The sequence below is a fragment of the Thalassophryne amazonica genome, chromosome 7 (assembly GCF_902500255.1).
Source record: "Thalassophryne amazonica chromosome 7, fThaAma1.1, whole genome shotgun sequence".
NCBI lineage: Eukaryota > Metazoa > Chordata > Actinopteri > Batrachoidiformes > Batrachoididae > Thalassophryne > Thalassophryne amazonica.
The window spans coordinates 3,311,300-3,330,429 of record NC_047109.1 but is presented as its reverse complement, the minus strand read 5'-3'; the positions used below and the strand labels follow the sequence as shown (position 1 = coordinate 3,330,429).

Here is a 19,130-nt window from a genome sequence, read left to right as displayed (position 1 = left end):
GAGCTGGGGGAGGTGTGTGTGAATCGGGAGGTCTGGGCAGCTTTGCTTGAGCTGCTGCCCCCGCGACCCGACTCCGGATAAAGTGGTAGAAAATGGAGATATATACACACACACACGAGGTCTGTTAGAAAAGTATCTTTTTTTTTTTTTTTACTTTTATTTTACTTTCACTTTTGATAATCTGTGTGCTTCTTACCCTCTGTGCCGCTATACAAAGCTGCTGGAACCTCAGTTTCCCTGAGGGAGTCTTCCCAAGAGATTAACTAATCTAATGTAATCTAAAATGGTAAATGGACTGCATTTCTATACGAGGTCTGTTAGAAAAGTATCCGACCTTTTTATTTTTTTCAAAAACCTGATGGATTTGAATCACGTGTGCTTGCATGAGCAAACCTTGAACCTTCGTGCGCATGCCTGTCGATTGCGTCATTTGCTTGTAAGCAGCCTTTGTGTGAGGATGGGTGTAGACTCTCTGTTTTTTTCTTTGCAAGGAAATGGCGGAACGACTGGAGCAGCGCGACTGCATCAAATTTTGCCAGAAACTGGGCGACAGCCAGGTGGAAACCATTCGGACGGCTTTCGGTGGCTTTTCAGTCATGTGGCTATCTGAGAAATTGTGGAAAAGCTGGGCATGTCACAACATGTCCTGTGAGACTTCAACACGGTGGCGCTTTTGCTCCGCCAGCAGCTTCGTGTCGAAGCCATCGGCATGAATTTCGCTGCAACTCTTTTCATGGCCAAATCTTCTGTCACAGTGGATTGTGCCGAAAAAGTGCTGATGTCCACCTCTTCCACAATTTCTCGGATAGTCACACGACGGTCCCGCATCACCACAGCATTCATTTCGGAAATGATCTGGTCATTTCAACATGTTGATGGCCGACCGTAGTGTGGCGTGCTCTCCACCGTTGTGCGGCCGTCTTTAAACCGGTTGTACCGCTCCTTAATCTGTGTGATGCCCAGAGGATCGTCACCGAAAGCTGTCTGAATAATCCGAATGGTTTCTACCTGGCTGTCGCCCAGTTTCTGGAAAAATTTGATGCAGTCGCACTGCTCCAGTCATTCTGCCATTTCCTTGCAAAAAAAAAAAGACGAGAGACTCCACCCATTCTCACACAAAGGCTGCTTAACAGCAAATGATGCAATCGACAGGCGTGGAAAAAATTCATGCATGCGCACGAAGGTTCAAGGTTGGCTCATGCAAGCACATATGATTCAAATCCATACGGTTTTTGAAAAAATAAAAAGGTCGGATACTTTTCTAACAGACCTTGTGTGTGTGTGTGTATATACACATATATATATACATACATACAGTAGTGTTCAGAATAATAGTGCTATGTGAGGAACACCTTTGTTTTGGAGTGTCAGAGGACAAGTTGGGACATGCCTATCTCGGCTTTCAGTGGCTTACCAGTCGAGTGAGTGTAAGAGAAATTGTGGAGAGCTGGACATGTCCCAACTTGTCCTCTGACACCCCAAAACGGAGGTGTTCTTTGTCTTGCTCCATCAGCCAATCCGTCGTGACGCACAAAGCCTCCGCACGGCTTTCCATGACAAAATCTCTTGTTAAAAGTGAAATCTGCCGGAAAATGGCGGATGTCCCGCTCTTGTGATAACCAGAGAAATTGCATACGATGGTCTCGGCTCCACACAGCCATCCATTTAGAAATGATCTGGTGGTTTCTGCCTGTCGATTGCGGCTCAGAGCGCTGCGCGCCTTGCGCCATTGTGGGCCGTCCTTAAAGTGGTAGTAACACTCCTTAATCTCTGTGAAGCCCATAAAATTTTCACCGAAAGCCATGTGAATTTTCCGAATGGTTTCCAGCTGCCTGTCTCTAACAGTTTCTGAAAAAATTCTAATGGAACAAAACCCAAATCATTCCGCCATTTCCTCGCAATGAAAAAACGACGAGAGGTGGACCAGTGCTCACTCAAAGCCTGCCCACGGGCGAATGACGCAACCGACAGGCGTGAAAAAACTCACGCATGCGCACGAAGGTTCAAGCTTGGCTGATGTAAAAACATATGAATCTATATGTGTATACATATGAATTTTTTGCATAAAATAAAAAGGTCAGATACTTTTCTCACAGACCTCGTATTTTGTCGGTGGTTGAGATAGTTGCTGTCGGCTTCTAAAAATGCTCATAATCGGGTTAAACCTGATGGAAATCTCTTTGTGGTGTGTCGGTGATGTATGTATGTTCAAAATAAAAACACTACTCCAGGTATGTTTTTGACGACAATATAACATAACTTTCTTACAAGCTCAAACGTTGATGTTGCGTGATAAAGGCCTTTTAATAATAACTCACTTCAAGAAATAATGGCAAAACTCACATGTAAGTTAAAAAAAAAACAAAAAACAAACAAACAAAAAAAAAGATTAATCGTTTACTAAAATAATCATTAGTCACAGCCCTAGTTTGTTTTAGGAGTGAGAGCATTTTACCGATTAAATGTGAATAAGCCAGTTTTGAGTTTCTCAGTGTGCATGTGTTTTCAAAAGGTGTGACAGTGTTACTTTGTTTCACAGCAGAACAGTGTCGTCAGTTGCTTTAGGCCCTAATTTTGTATTTTATTGACTGTACTTTCAGCGCACACAGCACCCATTTGGGTGCATTTACCTGGTTAGAACAGATCAAAATACTACAGAAGACAAAGAATTTTTACTTGACAGTTTGAAGTGACTTTTCTTTGTTTCAGAGGGCTTCATACTGATTAAAATTCACCAGAATATACAAAATTTGACTTGCTCTTTAAAAAATGTTCTAGGTGGAGCACCCACAGACCCCACAGAATCAAGACTACACGCCGCCCCCCCACCACCCTTTTATGTACCTTTAAGTTCAGGTTTTTGCATTCTTTTTATGCTTTGTTTGTTTCTCTTTAGAGGCTGAATAGATTTGTATGCTGGATAATGTGTTTATTGTATTTATTGAGGGGAAAAAAGAGTGTGTTCCCCCACTACGCCACATTTTAGGGAATTGCTGGCATTTTTGCCAGGAAAAAAATTCAGTCAGATGAAAATTTATTGCTTTAACTCATGATGTAGTCAAAACCTGCAGATGTTAGGGGAACCTATGCCCAATTTTTGTTTATTTTATTTTTGCTTTAGAAATCTGCATTGTAAAACAAACTTGACCTCAAAGATGGTAATGATTGTTTAAAATCTTTAACATTGGGTGTTCTGGAGAGCTTTCCAAACAGTTTTGAAAAGGCCTAAAATCGCAGCCCCCAACTTTGGGCTTTGCCCCTGGACCCCATTGGGGACCTAGGCGGCCCCCAAACCCCTCAACTAATTAGTTTCAGGCTTAGCCATATTGCTTCAATGCCAGCCCTGGGAGTGGAACTGGGGCTCTTGTGGGACTTTGGTGCCAGGACAGCTGGAAGCAGCACCCACTGGTGGTTGGTCTGTGGCTTTTTTGTCTGATGGTCAGGCAGTCAGCTCTTGCTGTGCGTCCTATCTGATCCATGACCTCTCTCTCTGTCTGTCTCTCTGAGACATCCATTAGCATACCAGTTGTTTACCAGAATGTTTCAAGGGGGCGCTATTGAGGCATTTTGCCCCGCCCATGAGCGTCACCCCTATGAATTATAAGAGGTTGTCATGCTTGACCTCTGTATCAATTTTCATGATATGACAAAATTAAAGCCGTCAAAACAAAGAACGTAATTTCATGGCGAAGGGGTGATATTCGGCATGCCACCACACACATTCATTACTCTTAACTTCATGGCGATCATCACCTACGTTCTGCATGTTTTAGAAGTGGAATGAAGTTGATGGGGTTAACTATGTGACATCAGTACCGGTTAAAGCAAAAAATAGTACATTTCCTGTTACCACCGGGGGGCGCTATGGTGAAGGTGGGAAGTTAATATATTCAGACATTCAGGGCGGAGCCCTCATCATGTCCAGCAAGTTTGAAGGATCTACGAGTATGTGGGTGTGACAGCCGTTCAAAGTGAAACGGCGTGCTCCGAAAAGCTCGCCAAAGTTTAATGAACCCCAGCAGCCATGACTTTTGACCTACAGAAATTATTTGATAACTTTTAATCACCATGGGGTCATGATGATGTTGACCAAATTTGAAGATGATCAGATGAAATCCTTAGGACGAGTGTGTTCAAATGTAAGTAGTGGAAATGGCCAAAAATGGCAAAAATTACCTCAAAATCGAAACTGATGATGATGATAATAATAAACAGCACAATTACAATAGGGTTCTCGTAGGACTTTTTCCTACTCTGGCCCTAATAATATAATATCCATTTGATATTATTATTATTATTATTATTGTCATATGCATCATATTTTACCCCTTGAACGCCGCCCGCCCTCAAACAAGACAGTGATGCCCAATTTATTGTTTTTTTTTTAATCATATGGTTATTTTTATTCATGTCTTCTGGATGTTAGTTATTTCATTTGTATTTTGTTTACAATTTTATGTGAATTCTGTCGTTTATGAGGGTTTTTATTTTCTGTGCAGCACTTTGATTGTTTTAAAGTGCTAAATAAATGAAGCTGGTCGGTATTGTTGATGTCGTTGTTAGACAGTTTTATATTGATGTACTGATAATATTGCATAAAAGTGCAATTACAGGCGCCATTTATAGGATGTCATACGTTCACGTTTTCAGTGTGTTTGTTTACTTATCCTTAGATACGAGAGCACAAGAGCACATGAGTTTTCTCCCAGGGATCTCGTAAACTGGGGTGTATGTCTGTGATGTATGCCCCGTGGTATGTATTAAAAATAATCTCACAAACCTGTATATCTGTTATTCTGAGCCTTTTTAAACCAAAATCCTTTTGTATTGTCTCAGTGCGACATAATTCAAAGTGATTTCCATCTGGATCCCGGTTTGTTCTAACAGGGACCATCAGAGCCGCAAGCAATGACGTTTCATTGTCTAAGTTTTATACAGTTTGGATGTGTTGACTTTATTTTCTTCATCAAGTAACCATGAACCAGTTAGAAATTTGGTCAATGGAGTTATGAGGACGCTCCACATCCTCCTGAGGTTTTTATTCCCAGTCTGGAAAACATGTGGGATGGTTGTTTTCAGTGTATCTCCAGTTCTTGGTGTTGCTGATTTGAAACAAATAGTCCACACAGCAGCTCCTTGGTGTTTCTGGGGTCCGCTTGCTCACACGGAGCTTTGGAGCCAGTTCTGTTCTTCCAAACTGTCCGGATGGAATGATACAGTCCGTTCTGCACGCTGTCGTGTGTGTGTGGGGGTGGGTGGGGGGGGGGGGGGGGGGGTGAGCGTTCTGTGGATTCCAGCCAAATGATCGAGTTCATATGTAACGATAAATCTGTGTAGTGATTATGGCGACAGTCCAACCATCGCCACCCAGGTGGTGTTGGTGCGCCCCAGAGACGGGGCCCTAATCTGACCCAGTCCTTAGAACCAATGCAGAAGCTGTTAGCCGGCAGGGGGAGACGCAGCAGTGGGGCTGAACAAGCTGAAGGACATGTGCTTCCACTGAGCGTGACTGAGGTGAAACATGGTGACCTGTGACCCCGGGGATGAGGGACAGAAGTGCTGCTGCAGTGTGCTATGTAACTGTGATACTCCTAGCGTTGGCGGTCCATGCTAAGCGGGTCTCTGGCTGTGTCATGCAGGAGGTGATTACCCATGAGCACGTGGTGGCCATGATGAAAGCCGCCATCAGAGCCACTCAGGACCTGCCCATGTTTGTGAGTCTCTCCACACCATGTCAGCAACAACCCAACAGTGTCTCCATGGTAACAGCATTGATCTCTGTCTGTTTCACAGGAGCCCAAGATGACCCGATCCAGACTGAAGGCTCAGGTCAGCACGTGGGACCATCCCCTCCTTACTTTACCCACTACTTTCTCACTGGTATCACAGCATTCCCTCACTATTCACTCAGACGGGTTTTTGGTCTTCTGCTGGATTTGGGGGGAAAAGGGGAAAAACAAAAGAACAGTCACTGATCGAATCAAACTGACAAAATTTAAAGGTGGAAGGTTCACCATTGATGGAGCCCAAATGTTCAGATTGACTTACTGATTTATTTATTTCTGTCTGCCTCAGGCACTGACCTGGAGTCTGTCAGCAGGAAACACGTCTGTTGTCAAGGTAACGTGATGAGTGTTTTTGGGGTGCAGACACACAGACCTAATTACAGTGACTGAGTAATGGATCAATGACTCCACAGCCTCCTCAGTTTGTGGACATCGAGCTGGAAGAGGAGGACTCATCTGATGAGGAGTACTGCCCTGATGAGGAGGAGGATACTGCTGAAGAGGTGGCACATGACACCTTCCATCCTCCTGATTTCACACCAGATTGGGGGCGGAGCAAAGCATTGGCAGGGTCTACACCTCAAACTAAGCTAACTGACAGCGTTAGCATGGCTAATAATAAAATACAGATGAACATTTATCAACAAAGTACACTATCGATGAGTGCCCGTGACTACAAAAAAAAACAGTCGTCTGCTCAACAAAGTACACTGTCGATGAGTGCCCGTGACTACAAAAAAACAGTCGTCTGCTCAACAAAGTACACTGTCGATGAGTGCCCGTGACTACAAAAAAAACAGTCGTCTGCTCAACAAAGTACACTGTCGATGAGTGCCCGTGACTACAAAAAAAACAGTCGTCTGCTCAACAAAGTACACTGTCGATGAGTGCCCGTGACTACAAAAAAACAGTCGTCTGCTCAACAAAGTACACTGCGATGAGTGCCCGTGACTACAAAAAAAACAGTCGTCTGCTCAACAAGTACACTGTCGATGACTGCCCGTGACTACAAAAAAACAGTCGTCTGCTCAACAAAGTACACTGTCGATGACTGCCCGTGACTACAAAAAAAACAGTCGTCTGCTCAACAAAGTACACTGTCGATGACTGCCCGTGACTACAAAAAAACAGCGTCTGCTCAACAAAGTACACTGTCGATGACTGCCCAGTGACTACAAAAAAAACAGTCGTCTGCTCAACAAAGTACACTGTCGATGAGTGCCCGTGACTACAAAAAAAACAGTCGTCTGCTCAGCAAAGTACACTGTCGATGACTGCCCGTGACTACAAAAAAAACAGTCGTCTGCTCAGCAAAGTACACCGTCGATGACTGCCCGTGACTACAAAAAAAACAGTCGTCTGCTCAGCAAAGTACACCGTCGATGAGTGCCGGACTACAAAAAAAACAGTCGTCTGCTCAGCAAAGTACACTGTCGATGAGTGCCCGTGACTACAAAAAAACAGTCGTCTGCTCAGCAAAGTACACTGTCGATGAGTGCCCGTGACTACAAAAAAACAGTCGTCTGCTCAACAAAGTACACTGTCGATGAGTGCCCGTGACTACAAAAAAACAGTCGCTGCTCAACAAGTATTGTGTGTGTGTGTGATTGTGTTTGTCTGTGTTTGTTTTTTGCAGAGCTTCCTTAGTGATGCAGACAGTTTGTGTTCACCTCCCAGAATGCTTCAGAAGTGTCATCGTCAACCCCTGGTTGACCTTGTGCAGGTATGTTGACCTTTTCCTTTTGCAGTCCAACACTTCAGTGATTGAAGTGATGAATATTGAGCCTGTTTCCATGTGAAGAGCAGCGATAAACCTGAAACAGTTTGTGTGGCACCATTTGTCTCTTTTTTTCGTTTTGTGAGGCTGAAGTTTAATGCTGCGTTCACACCGGACAACACACGACGCCACAAATTTGCATCTGCTGCCTGGCGATGGACGCACCACCATCGCCCGGTGTTTGCTTTCGCTGTGAAAATTCGCCCCAGTGTGTCATCAAATAGGAGGGGCTTCCATTCCGCTCGCCAACAACGACATGGCGGACCTTGATGACACGGAGCGAGTTGTTCTGCTCTATTTGTTGTGGAAAGCTGACAAACGTCACCAGCAGCGCCATCCCTGGGTTCACAACATCCTCATGAGACGTTCCCAATTTGGGGAGTTTCATTATTTGCTGCAGGAGCTGCATCTGGATGACGGCTGCTTTCAGCGGTACTTCCACCTCTCCAGGACCCAGTTTGAGGACCTGCTGCCCCGTTCACATGCACACATGTGAACAATTAAAAAAAAAAAACAAAAAAAAAAAACTGTGTGCCTCTGCTGCTCTCTCCCCTCAAACTCTGTCATAATTGTGTTATAAACCAGTCACCATTTGTTTTGTTATACATCTGTGTAGTTAATAAAATTATCTTCACAGACGATTCATTCGTGCGCGCATGTGAAAAAAAAATTGGCTGCTGCGGTGCTGCTGCTTGCTCTCCCCTCAAACTCTGTCATAATTGTGTTATAAACCAGTCACCATTTGTTTTATTATACATCTGTGTAGTTAATAAAATTGACTTCACGGATGATTGTTCGCATGCGCACGTGAAAAAAAACATAAAAAAACTGGCTGCTGCGGTGCTGCTGCTCGCTCTACCCTCAAACTCATAATTGTGAAATAAAGGGCAAAAGGGACATAAGTCCTGCTCACAGGCTGGCTGCCAGAGACAGGACATGTCCACATCAAGTATAAACTCCAGACATCTCCACGTCACAACATATCCAGTCCCTGATTGGTCATTGCGATGCGACAAGATGAAAAAGTTCAGATTTTTCAACTTGGGGAGGAGGACGATGCGATATTGCGCCACAAACGTGCCAATTGCTCAGAATCGCTTCATTCGCGTGGCTTGAACTTTTATGGCGCTACAACGCGTCCTTCCATAGGGATTACATGGCAACCTGTCACTGCCATCGCTCACGTGTCATCCGGTGTGAATGCACATAAAGATGGAGCCATCGTGTTGAGGCCTTTATGGGTGGTTGGTGAGTTTTGAGATGTGATGAAGAGCAAAACAATTTATCAGACTGCAAATACAGAAAGTATCTACTAAGAAACTACTAAGTATGCATGAACAAGAGTTGTCATACTCAACACAACTTTCTTTTTTTTAATTTTATGATCAAACTGATTTTTTTTTTTTTTTTTTTCCCCAGTTATTTTTACTACCTAACATTCTTGGCATTTTTTCCACACAAAGTTAAACAATATTGATTAAGGTAGGTGTGTGTGTGTGTGTGTGTGTGTGTGTGTGTGTGTGTGTGTGTGTGTGTGCGCGCGCGCGCTCTGGTCCAAGGTGCTTGGACCAGTTTCCACCTGGCCTTATTCGGGGTTGCCAACTTGGAACTGGGAACTTGGCTGGAGTGAGGCTCTGTTTGCGCAGTCTTTGTTTACAAATAAAAATGATAGAAGGAAATGATTCTACAACCCCTGGCAAAAAATTATGGAATCACCGGCCTCAGAGGATGTTCGTTCAGTTGTTTAATTTTGTAGAAAAAAAGCAGATCACAGACATGACACAAAACTAAAGTCATTTCAAATGGCAACTTTCTGGCTTTAAGAAACACTATAAGAAATCAAGAAAAAAAGATTGTGGCAGTCAGTAACGGTTACTTTTTTAGACCAAGCAGAGGGAAAAAAATATGGACTCACTCAATTCTGAGGAAAAAATTATGGAATCACCCTGTAAATTTTCATCCCCCAAATTAACACCTGCATCATATCAGATCTGCTCATTGACATTGACCCTACGTGTCTTTTTGCAAGGAATGTTTTTGCTCTATGGCAAGATGCATTATCATCTTGAAAAATGATTTCATCATCCCCAAACATCCTTTCAATTGTCCAAAATATCAACGTAAACCTGTGCATTTATTGATGATGTAATGACAGCCATCTCCCCAGTGCCTTTACCTGACATGCAGCCCCATATCATCAATGACTGTGGAAATGTACATGTTCTCTTCAGGCAGTCATCTTTATAAATCTCATTGGAACGGCACCAAACAAAAGTTCCAGCATCATCACCTTGCCCAATGCAGATTCCAGATTCATCACTGAATATGACTTTCATCCAGTCATCCACAGTCCATGATCGCTTTTCCTTAGCCCATTGTAACCTTGTTTTTTTCTGTTTAGGTGTTAATGATGGCTTTCGTTTAGCTTTTCTGTATGTAAATCTCATTTCCTTTAGGCGGTTTCTTACAGTTCGGTCACAGACGTAGACTCCAGTTTCCTCCCATTCGTTCCTCATTTGTTGTACATTTTTCGATTTTTGAGACATATTGCTTTACGTTTTCTGTCTTGACGCTTTGATGTCTTCCTTGGTCTACCAGTATGTTTGCCTTTAACAACCTTCCCATGTTGTTTGTATTTGGTCCAGAGTTTAGACACAGCTGACTGTGAACAACCAACATCTTTTGCAACATTGCATGATGATTTACCCTCTTTTAAGAGTTTGATAATCCTCTCCTTTGTTTCAATTGACATCTCTCATGTTGGAACCATGATTCATGTCAGTCCACTTGGTGCAACAGCTCTCCAAGGTGTGATCACTCCTTTTTAGATGCAGACTAACGAGCAGATCTGATTTGATGCAGGTGTTAGTTTTGGGGATGAAAATTTACAGGGTGATTCCATAATTTTTTCCTCAGAATTGAGTGATTCCAGATTTTTTTCCTCTGCTTGGTCTAAAAAAGTAACCGTTACTGACTGCCACAATCTTTTTTTCTTGATTTCTTATAGTGTTTCTTAAAGCCAGAAAGTTGCCATTTGAAATTACTTTAGTTTTGTGTCATGTCTGTGATCTGCTTTTTTTTTCTACAAAATTAAACAACTGAATGAACATCCTCCGAGGCTGGTGATTCCATAATTTTTGCCAGGGGTTGTACTCCTCTCCATGTCTGTCATCCTTCCTTTTCCTGAAATATTTCAGCGAGCTCATCTGCAGGCCTGTGAGAGGCAAATAAAGAAAAATCCTTAAAATGGCTGGAGGTCAAGAGGTGGTTGGGGTTTTTTTTTGTTGTTTTTTTTTAGTCATGCTAATGCTCCCCAGAACCATCTTCTGCAGTGAAAGTGGGAGGCAGCTGTTTATCCAACTCTTTACAAGCTGGACACAATTGATCTTCATATTCCAGAAACGTCTGTGCCGTGTGGGTCTTCTTTCCAAAACTGGAGAGAAGAGGAACAGACTGAAACCCAACACCGCTGAAATGATCTTGTTTTTAAATAAAAACCTTTGTAGCTCCCAAATCTGCTTCATTTTGTACAACTATGGTGATAACAGTCCCAAGTTGCAGAAGCATTTCTCACTTTATATCTGTATTACAGACAGTATTTTATGACGGCACAGTCACATTGTAACACAAGTATATTATTAATGTCTTTAAAATACAGTAAAAATGTCAAGAGGAACATAGACCCTTTATGTACATAACAGTACCTGACTGTTTCATTGTTCCATGCAAGCGCTCTATTAAAGATTGGCCAGCAGATGTCGCCATACACAGTGTTCAGAATAATAGTAGTGCTATGTGACTAAAACTATTAATCCAGGTTTTGAGTATATTTCTTATTGTTACATGGGAAACAAGGTACCAGTAGATTCTCACAAATCCTGTGTGTGTGTGTGTGTGTGTGTGTCTGTGTGTGTGTGTGTGTGTGTGTGTGTGTAAACACAATGAAATGCTTTGAAACACTGAACCATTTTAACACAATTGCTTCATATTGATTCAGTGGTTCAAAATGCTTCAGTTTCTCTGTCACTAATGATTATCAATAACATACATCAGCGACCACATTTTTTTAGTGCATGCACACAGATAGACTTCCAATCATGAATACTTGCTAACCAGGACATTAAATAACGTGCGACATGTCCTTTAAATGAGCTATTCCCTACATATCACACGTCGGACAATGTTTTCTACTAGTGTAAGTCTGTAACCGACCGTCGCAACACACAGTTAGACTGATGAGGCTCCGTCTGTAGTGACGACGGACCTAATTTTATTAGACATTAGATTATTCAATTTGTTAGGTTATTTATCGGCTTACTTTGTCATTTAAAACTTTCTATCGTGCATCAGTGCCCGAACTTTCTCTGAACTCTTCACGCCCAGCTGACGTATCAGGTGACAGGTTTCCAGCGATTCAGCCATCAGAGGATCCTGCAGTCAGAACGTTGTTAACAGCTGTTTCGGGTGTGCGTCTTAAACTCCTCTGCTTTCATTAAGAAACAGTGCGCTCTGGTCTGGTCTAATCTAGTATCAACAGAAAATTAACAGAAGTTTTTATTTTGGCATGACATTTCTTGCTTGTGCACGAGAGCGTGAGATTGATGCGTGAGAGCAACCCTGCCTTATTTGTGGATGGGGGTCAACCCCAGGGTTGCCCTTATTGGGATCGAAGGTCAAAATTTAAAATTTTGTCTGTTTTTCTCCAAACCTGACACACACATGCATGTGGGTTGTGGATATGCCCAGGCCAAAGGTCACTCACTGGGGCCAAGCAGGGGTCTCTGAAGGTTGACCCCGAAACTGTCCTTAAAGACTTTGTTTTGGCAGAGGTCAAAGGGGTTTGACTTTCAGTCTGATTTGGACATGAGGATGATTGTGGGACAGACAGATTTTCCTCACATTCAGACCAGCCTGTGATGATGCTGCATCACAGCCGCACATGATTGTTACTGCTGTGATGCAGTGATGATCATTGCAGGAATGAGTGACGAGGCTGACCTCTGACCCATTTATTAGAGAGAGGAAGCTCCCACACGGCCCTCAGAGGACCTGCAGGTCTCTGGCCCATCCTCCCACTGGGACACCACCCTGCTCCTGCTGATTCATCCTTCCTTGAGAGGCTGCATGCTGTGGAGGAGGAGCTAGCCAGTAACCCTGCCCTCAGCTCCTTCCAGGTAAAGTCCTCCTGCAGCCAGTCACCTGCAGCTCCGCCCACACTTGCTGACATTACTGTTGTGTCTGGCAGCCTCTGCAGGGAGGAGGAGCTGAAGAAGATGCTAGCTGTTTGGCGTACCGCACGCGCTCCAAGCTTCCTCTGGTTGACGTGCCTCTGGGCCAGCTGGAGGCGGAGTTACTGGCCCCTGACATCACAGCTGACATGTATGATCAGAGCACAGTGCAGTGGGAAGAAGACCGACACTGGACACGCTGGCTGCAGGGCCTCATGACTCCTGACAGTGAAGGTACTGATGCCGTCGTGTGTCCAGGATCAGTGTCAAAGGTGAGAGTGGTCCTAAACCTTCACTGTTTTATCTTTTAGAGGAAGCGATGATGATGACGACCCTGAGTACAACTTCCTGGAGGATCTGGATGAGCCTGATCAGGAGGACTACAGGACAGACCGCGCTGTCCAGATTACCAGTATGTCCTGGACCTGGACTCCTTTTCTTTTAGTTCGTTTTTTAGGACTAGACGCTCGTAACAGCCCTTTGTTGGTGTTTGTGTTTTCAGAGAAGGAGGTGAACGAGCTGCTGGAGGAACTGTTTGACACGGTGAGGTGTGGTTCCTGAGCTACGTCTCGTGGTGGACTTGGATTCTGGGATGTGTCTTTGATGCCGTACGTTGCTTCACTCTGCAGCTCCAGGAGGGAAGCGGCACCTGAAGAAGTAAGGAGGAACAGGAAGACGTGCACTCTCAACCGGGCCGAAATTCAATGTGCCTCAGGCTTTGCGGTAAACTGTCCCAGGGGGCGGAGCAGCTAAAGAGGGGTGGTTCCTCCTGTTGGGACGGTGCAGCAGAGTTGTGCTGTGACCGTTTGGGTTGGGAGGAAGAAAAATGGTCTCTGCTTCTGCTTCCTCACACAAAACGCATGAAGAAGAATGCAGCTGAGACCGGACATATTGAGGTTGGGCTCGTGGCAGAGAACCTCACTGCACCCCAGCCCGTCTGTGAGGTCTGAGAAGTGCCACTTCCTGTGTCACCATACACGTGGCCAATAAAAGACTTTAATGTCCTGCTGCAGGAAGTGATTCCTGTCTGCTAACAGCGACGATGAGTGAGCGTGTCCTGTTTCCACGTTAATGTGACGCGAGTGGGTCCCAAAGTGTGACCTCACACCTCCCTGGTGGACTGCTGCTTTGGGCTCTTTTCAGAGTAATGAAGCGGCGGCGTGACAGATGGGCCATGTTTTGTATTGTACTGATTTATGTGTCACACTGCAGATGAGTGGATCACATGTCTCCACGGCAACGTGGTGCTACCGCGTTCTCTGAGCAGCAACGAGACAACAGAGGGCCCCATCCTAAAGCACACAGCGGCACATTATACCATCTACACGCATCGTACCAATTTGAAATGTCAAACTTCTGATTTAAACACAAATACATACATAAACACTGAAAAGTTAATTGAAACTCAGATATTCTTCTGGTGTACTTCCAAAATTCAAGTATGTTCCTGATGTTATACTGCAGACAGCTTGGAAGTTACCAATCCAAAGTTTTCCTGTAGCGTAGCTGTGACCTGTAAATGATCTCATGGATTTGAACTCGCTCATCTTCACTCACTTATCTGGGATAGGGTTGCGGGTGCAGCAGCTCCGGCAGGGGACCCCAGACTTTACATTGACCACCTCTGACTGGGGTTCCCGAGGCGGTCCCAGGCCAGTGTGGAGATGTAATCTCTCCACCTAGTCCGGGCTCCTCCCAGCTGGACGTGCCTGGAACACCTCCCTCGGTTTGAACGCCATACTTTATTCATCAGGTGTCGTATTAATTCCACAAAAACTGGATGGCTTGATTATTTTGAAAATTTCCACTTTAAGTTGCTCCTCGGTGGGCTCACAGCGCTAAACCTCGAGTCTGCAGACCAGGAGGTGGGGCCGGAGAAAGAAATACTCATGAATCTTTGAAGAAATAGCACATCATGACGTGACGTGTGAGACTGTTGTTGTTTGCACCTGTCCACAGATTTGAGGCGCCATTAGCCAGCTTGATAACGGAGCGGCGTCGAACAGTGAGGAAACAGTATGAGGCTTTGCAGCAGAGGAGGGCGTTACAGGACACCCAGCGTCCCAAAGAGGCCCCACCCACTCAAGCTAACATGGCCGCGGCTGTCGTGGTATTGCCCGGCTGCCCCGCCCTCCATGTGGATGCCGCTCAGAAGCAGCAGCTGCAGCAGCAGATACAGCAGGTACCGAGGCTAACGATTAGCTTCCCGTCACAGCCATCATGTGACTATTCGTTTTTTAAACCGACAAGAATGTTTGGCGTCTATTTGCCATGGCAACCAGGTAAACAAGCTGCACTTTGAAACAAATGATGTACATGACCACCACCTGTCCAGTGTCATGGGGCGGAGCCTGTCCCTGTGTCCACTGGGCGGGAGGCAGGGTTTATCCATTGCATATGGATAGCATAAGTGTTTTTTTTTTTACTCTAGCTTCTGAAGTTATCTGTGAATAATCTGACATGTATTCAGGAGGTGATGGTCTAGTGGTTAAGCGTTGGGCTTGAGACCAGAAGATCCTCGGTTCAAATCCCACCCTGACTGGAAAATCACTCAGGGCCCTTGGGCAAGGTCTTTAATCCCCTAGTTTCTCCCGGTGTGTAGTGAGTGCCTTAATTGACAGCAGTCTGACATCGGGGTGAATGTGAGGCGTTATTATAAAGCACTTTGAGTGTCTGATGCAGATGGAAAAGCGCAATATAAATGCAGTCCATTTACCATTTATATGTATAGTCAAACTCTGCCTTTGGGATGAATTTATTTCAAAATGTCTCCATGGAAACGTGATATGTTAACCTGCTAAATTTGCATTTTATGGTTTCTTCTGTTAGATGGATGTGAAATATTCATGTGAATGAAAACATAATAAATCTTTAACAGCCTTGTAGAAGTCAGATATTGATGTGAATAACATTTGTGTGTCGTTTTGCACGACCCTACAGTTTAGGGGAGGTGATTGTGTAGTGGTTAAATGTTGGGATTAGCTTATTCATTGCACCAAATTGCATGTAATATTTCAACATTTTTCTGTGGGGAAAAAATGCGAGTGGCTACCACTACCACCGGGCTGGACATCCACAGACCACACTTTTGTTCCATCTGTCTGTGTGTGTGTGTCTGTGTGTGTGTGTGTGTGTGTGTGTGTGTGTATGTACATGTGTGTGCATGGAGAGAGTTTTTGTCCATTTTGCTGTTCAAGTCTGCAGAGGCTTAAAAGAAGTTTGAGAGTAATGTTGGAGGTTCTTCAGACATTCGCAAAGATTCATCAGATTGCCTTTTTTCTGGTCTTCAGCATGTTCAGCTGCTGTGTCAAGTCCACCTCCTGAGCCGTCGAGTCCACGCCTTGAACCATGAAGCCTCGATCACCAAACGCTACCTGGTGAGTAAACCACAGCACCAACCGTTCGCAGCGGCAACAGTCACCTGCTCAGTCAACAAGCAATTCATGTGTTGGTCTCCAGGAGGAGCTGCAGCAGTTTAGCAGGCAGGCAGGAGGAGAGACGTGTGCCTCAGCAACTTCAGAGTGTGTAACCTACAGGGGACGCTAGATCTCATCAAGGAGGTGGAGAGAGAGGAGGTTCCTCATTCCTGTCCTCCTGCTTCCAGGGGACGCTGGCTGCCCACAATGTCTGCTGCCACCAACAGTAAGGACGAGCGACTCAGTATCACGGCACGGAGCAGGCAGAAACCTAATCCGGCTGCTCACTGCACCACGTGTGCCCTCCGTGGGTGCAAAACCTCTGTCTGTATACAGGTTCTCTCAAAATGTGTTTCAATGTTCTGTTTATTCCATTGTTCTCCTGGGGGATTTCAATGGCCACGTGGGCGGCGACAGTGAGACCTGGAGGGCGGTGATCGGGAAGCACGGCCTCCCTGATCTGAACCCGAGTGGTGTTCAGTTGTTGGACTTCTGTGCTAGTCACAGTTTGTCCATCACGAACACCATGTTCGAGCACAAGGGTGTCCATAAGTGCACATGGCACCAGGACACCCTGAGCCGGAGGTCAATGATCGAATTTATAGTCGTATCATCTGACGTTCGGCCACGTGTCTCGGACATTCGAGTGAAGAGAGGGGCAGAGCTGTCGACCGATCACCACCTGGTGGTGAGTTGGATCCGCTGGGAGGGGAGGAAGCCGGTCAGACCTGGCAGGCCAAAACCTATCGTGAGGGTCTGCTGGGAACGACTGGCGGAACCCTCTGTCAGCAAGATCTTCAACTCCCACCTCCGGGAGAGCTTCTCCCAGATCCCGGGGGAGGTTGGAGACATGGAGTCCGAGTGGACCATGTTCTCCACCTCCATTGTTGATGCGGCCGCTCGTAGCTGTGGTCGCAAGGTCTCTGGTGCCTGTCGCGGCGGCAATCGAAAGGAGTCAGTTGAGGTGGCTCAGGCATCTTTTCCGGATGCCCCCTGCACGCCTCGCTGGAGAGGTGTTCCGGGCATGTCCCATTGGGAGGAGGCCCCGGGGAAGACCCAGGACACACTGGAGGGACTACATCTCTGGGCTGGCTTGGGAACACCTTGGGGTTCCCCCGGAGGAGCTGGGGGAGGTGTGTGTGGATCGGGAGGTCTGGGCGGCTTTGCTTGAGCTGCTGCCCCCGCGACCCGACTCCGGATAAAGCGGAAGAAAATGGATGGATGGATGTTCTGTTTATACCACCATATAAAACTGTTAACTTAAAAAAAAAATATATAAATTAAAAATATATATATATTTTTTTTTTATGGCTTTACTTTTACAACCCCAATTCCAATGAAGTTGGGACGTTGTGTAAAATGAAAAATAAAAACAGAATACAGTGACTTTCAAATCCTCTTCATACACCACAAAGACAAGATAGTGGTATGTTTCCCACTGTGTTACATCACCTTTCCTTCTAACAACACTCAATAAGCGTTTGGGAACTGAGGACACTAATTGTTGAAGGTTTGTAGGTGGAATTCTTTCCCATTCTTGCTTGATGTACGACTTCAGTTGTTCAACAGTCCGGGGTCTCCGTTGTCGTATTTTGTGCTTCATAATGCGCCACACATTTTCAATGGGTGACAGGTCTGGACTGCAGGCAGGCCAGTTTAGTACCCGCACTCTTTTACTACGAAGCCATGCTGTTGTAACACGTGCAGAATGTGTCTTGGCATTGTCTTGCTGAAATAAGCAGAGACGTCCCTGAAAAAGACGTTGCTTGGATGGCAGCATGTGTTGCTCCAAAACCTGCATGTACCTTTCAGCATTGATGGTGCCATCACAGATGTGTAAGTTGTCCATGCCATGGGCACTAACACACTCCCATACCATCACAGATGCTGGCTTTTTGACTTTGCGCTGGTAACAATCTGGATGGTCTTTTTCCTCTTTTGTCCAGAGGACAAGATGTCCATGATTTCCAAAGACAATTTGAAGCGTGGACTCATCAGACCACAGCACACTTTTCCGCTTTGCGTCTGTGCATTTCAAATGAGCTCGGACCCAAAGAAGGCGGCGGTGTTTCTGGATGTTGTTGATGTTTGGCTTTCACTTTGCATGGTAGAGTTTTAACTTGCACTTGTAGAACCCCTGGCAAAAATTATGGAATCACCGGCCTCGGAGGATGTTCATTCAGTTGTTTAATTTTGTAGAAAAAAAAAACAGATCACAGACATGACACAAAACTAAAGTCATTTCAAATGGCAACTTTCTGGCTTTAAGAAACACTATAAGAAATCAAGAAAAATAATTGTGGCACTCAGTCATGGTTACTTTTTTAGACCAAGCAGAGGAAAAAAATATGGAATCACTCAATTCTGAGGAATAAATGATGGAATCATGAAAAACAAAAGAACGCTCCAACACATCACTAGTATTTTGTTGCACCACCTCTGGCTTTTCTAACAGCTTGCAGTCTCTGAGGCATGGACTTAATGAGTGACAAACAGTACTCTTCATCAATCTGGCTACAACTTTCTCTGATTGCTGTTGCCAGATCAGCTTTGCAGGTTGGAGCCTTGTCATGGACCATTTTCTTCAACTTCCACCAAAGATTTTCAATTGGATTAAGATCCGGACTATTTGCAGGCCATGACATTGACCCTATGTGTCTTTTTGCAAGGAATGTTTTCACAGTTTTTGCTCTATGGCAAGATGCATTATCAACTTGAAAAATGATTTCATCATCCACAAACATCCTTTCAATTGATGGGATAAGAAAAGTGTCCAAAATATCAACGTAAACTTGTGCATTTATTGATGATTTAATGACAGCCATCTCCCCAGTGCCTTTACCTGACATGCAGCCCCATATCATCAATGACTGTGGAAATTTACATGTTCTCTTCAGGCAGTCGTCTTTAGAAATCTCATTGG

At 44.8% G+C, this 19,130-nt stretch overlaps 1 protein-coding gene across 1 annotated transcript in view; it reads left to right on the top strand.

Annotated features, from left to right (window-relative positions):
* LOC117513188 (GON-4-like protein) overlaps positions 1–19,130 on the top strand; it is a 130,927-nt gene that overhangs the window by 22,227 nt on the left and 89,570 nt on the right. Inside the window, 15 exon segments of the mRNA XM_034173484.1 lie at positions 5,640–5,714; positions 5,794–5,829; positions 6,076–6,120; positions 6,200–6,289; positions 7,423–7,509; positions 12,580–12,672; positions 12,675–12,737; positions 12,809–13,025; positions 13,105–13,203; positions 13,294–13,399; positions 13,467–13,514; positions 14,751–14,973; positions 16,082–16,168; positions 16,251–16,312; positions 16,396–16,514. Coding sequence (XP_034029375.1) covers positions 5,640–5,714; positions 5,794–5,829; positions 6,076–6,120; positions 6,200–6,289; positions 7,423–7,509; positions 12,580–12,672; positions 12,675–12,737; positions 12,809–13,025; positions 13,105–13,203; positions 13,294–13,399; positions 13,467–13,514; positions 14,751–14,973; positions 16,082–16,168; positions 16,251–16,312; positions 16,396–16,514 — 1,450 coding nt within the window.